Genomic DNA, 2869 nt, shown 5'->3' with positions numbered 1-2869 from the left:
ATAGGTAAACTAGAGGCTTCTGGAAAGGGTTAGCTATGATCTTCATTTCCAGAAGCTACCAGATTTTGTCCCTGAAAATCCATGGCTTGTGCTGAAGTAGGTGCTGGAGATGTAGCTATCATGTGCATACAGATGGCTACTCTGCTATTAAGTAAGATTTCCATTATTTTCCTAGGCTAGATGGCAAACGTAGAGCTGTCGGGGCACTTCTTCATTCTTCCTGTCACAAAGAATTGGTGATTCAGTGGTTACAGGAGTTTGTAATAAGTTACCCACATTGATTTCTCTGTTTTGGAATTATTTGCTTCCCTTCCTCCCAGAGCCCTTACACTTGCCGCAGGAGACAGTGTTGGCAAATCATTTACATAGTGGCACAGACTCCCTGACTCCTTTGGATATAAATCCAAGCATGATGGGGAGGCCTTGAGGCAAGGGATCCAGGACCTCTAGTCCCTGAGCTTTCAACCAAAAACATCTTCTCTAAGAGGGTGAATCAAGATTCTGGTAACACTGGCAGCAGAGAGTGACCATGGAGAAGCTGTTGTGGTGTTCTCTGGTCCTGATCAGCTTCTTTAATGTTTTTGGCCAGACAGGTAGGGGCTGCCCAGGCTATACCTGGGATTTGATCTGAGCAATGGGGTTGGGGCCCAAGATTATACAAACTAAAGTCAGGGGAATATCCAGCATGGATGAGCATGTATGTGTGTGTGTATGTGTGTGTGTGTGTGTGTGTGTAACTAAGGAAGAATCAGTCTATTTCTTGATCCTAAACTCTATTATATGTTAAGGGATAGATCTTTGTGAGCTAAGAAACTTCTCATTTCTCTGTTTTCTGTCTCAGAGACATGCATAAGAAGGCCTTTGTGTTTCCCAAAGAGTCAGATAATTCCTACGTATCCCTGAAAGCACCACTAAAGAAGCCACTCAAAGCCTTCACTGTGTGTCTCCATATCTACTCAGAACTGGCCTTGACCCGTAGCTACAGCATCTTCTCTTATGCCACCAAGAAACAAGCTAATGAGATCCTCATATATTGGTCTAAGGGTAGAGGGTATCTTTTAACAGTGCATGGGACTGAAGTAGTATTCAGGAGTCCTGAAAACCCTCTGGCTCCAACCCACATCTGTGTGAGCTGGGAGTCCGACTCTGGGATTGCAGAGCTCTGGATAGATGGGAAGCCCATGGTGAGGAAGAGTCTGGAGAAGGGAACCTCCTTGGGGACAGAAGCAAGCATCATCCTGGGGCAGGATCAGGATTCATTTGGTGGGGGATATGATAAAAACCAGTCTTCGGTGGGAGACATTGGAGATGTGAACATGTGGGACTCTGTGCTGTCACCAGATGAGATTAGAACTGTACATTCTGGTGGGACCTTCAGTCCTAATGTCCTGGACTGGCGGGCACTGAAGTATGAAGCGCACTGTGAGGTGTTCGTCAAGCATCAGCTGTGGTCCTGAGCCATGCCATGGACCTGGGGGTGCTTCCTGGCAATTACACTTTGTGGTTCTGGACTTTCCCCACCCCCTGTATACACACTGCGGGCCTGCTCTGTGAACACAGGCTTTTTGCTTCCCTGCTCTGGCTTCCTCAATACTGGAGATGAAATTTAAGTGTCTGCCTTGGGGGACTCTGAACTATATTGGGAAGCTTTGTCTAGCAGGCTTAGAATTGTGGGTGCTTTTGTTTTTGTTAATTTTTTTTTAAATTGAAAAGATCTTAGAGATAATCCCTTACCCTCAGTTAGATGAGAAAATCGGGATTCTGAAAGAAGTGTTTTTTGTTTTTTTAAAAAGTGAAACAGTGAGTCTTTCTCTGAGCTGAGAAGGGAGCGCTGGACTTCTATCTAATTTCCTATCCAGGACTCCCCAGAAAGTAGGAGGGACTTGCCCACATTCACAGGGCTCTTCAGTCTCAGAGTTATGACATTGGCCCAGGTCTTCTGAAATGGGAAATCTAGCCCTACTGCACAGTTCCTCAACTTTCTCAAAGTACCCTGGAAAGGCAATCAGAATTGAACTAGTAGAGAAGACCCTATCTCTTTTCCTAGGCAAAGTGGGACATATCTAGATAGAATTACTTTAACTGTTACTGCCAAGGGCTGACATAGCCATCGTTTTTGTTTTCTCATAGTGATTTCTTAATTTTACGGTTCTTTTGGGAAACTCTCTCCAACTCCACAGGAACCACGTGGGACTTTGAGTCTCCACACTCTTCCCACACATAGCCAGGCCACAGAGTGGGTATGCCTCAGGCTGTCCTATCAGAGTAGCCCACCTCTGTTTAGCGATTTTGGGGGGAAGGTTACATGTTCCTAGCAGGACCAATTATAGTCTTCCCAAAGGTTGATTTGTGAACTTTGGGAATGAGACATCTTTCTGCTGGAACTCCAAGCTGAGATCACCAGCAGGCACCTTGTCTGCCACATGGAGAAAGACTGTGAGGAAAGAAGCCAAGCTGGGACCGGCAGAGCCGAGGGACGGATAGAGCAATGGAGCCTTGACTGCACTGCTTGAATTTCTGGATCAGCTTTGCCTGGAACCAAACCTGGACTCCCCAGATACATGAACCAATAAAGCCCCTGTTTAGTGAGTTTGAGCTGTTGTCTGATGGTTGCATTTAAAGTGGTGACTAACTACTCTAACGATTCTTGGAAATCAAGTCCCTGTGGGTTCAGACCAACCATTCCTTACCTGTCCTGTGATAACATAGCTATGGCACTGAACCTCTTCTAGAACCTCCAGTAGGTATTCTCTCTGACAGGCCCCTCTTTTGTGATGGCTGGTAATTCAAGTGAGGCCAGGTGTGGGGGTTTAAAACTCTCATTTTATCATCACTCCAGTTTGAGGAACAAAAACTAAAGATCATTGAG

The 2869-nt window shown here is 45.7% G+C and overlaps 1 protein-coding gene across 1 annotated transcript; it reads left to right on the top strand.

Moving 5' to 3' along the window:
* Nucleotides 1–378: 378 nt before the first annotated feature.
* On the top strand, nt 379–2595 carry LOC141573237 (C-reactive protein-like). The gene is made up of 2 exons (XM_010955619.3): nt 379–593; nt 844–2595. The coding sequence occupies exons 1-2, from the start codon at nt 530–532 to the stop codon at nt 1455–1457; spliced, it is 678 nt and encodes a 225-aa protein (XP_010953921.1). The 5' UTR covers nt 379–529; the 3' UTR covers nt 1458–2595.
* Nucleotides 2596–2869: the final 274 nt, after the last annotated feature.

The sequence above is a fragment of the Camelus bactrianus genome, chromosome 21 (assembly GCF_048773025.1).
Source record: "Camelus bactrianus isolate YW-2024 breed Bactrian camel chromosome 21, ASM4877302v1, whole genome shotgun sequence".
Lineage (NCBI taxonomy): Eukaryota > Metazoa > Chordata > Mammalia > Artiodactyla > Camelidae > Camelus > Camelus bactrianus.
Note: the sequence above shows the minus strand (reverse complement) of the source record. Positions and strands in the feature narration are given on the sequence as shown.

Coding starts and splice junctions, on each gene's coding strand:
- LOC141573237 (XM_010955619.3), top strand. CDS start 530: ATGGAGAAGCTGTTGTGGTGTTCTCTGGTCCTGATCAGCTTCTTTAAT. Junction 594..843: donor TAATGTTTTTGGCCAGACAG/GTAGGGGCTGCC, acceptor TCTGTCTCAGAG/ACATGCATAAGAAGGCCTTT.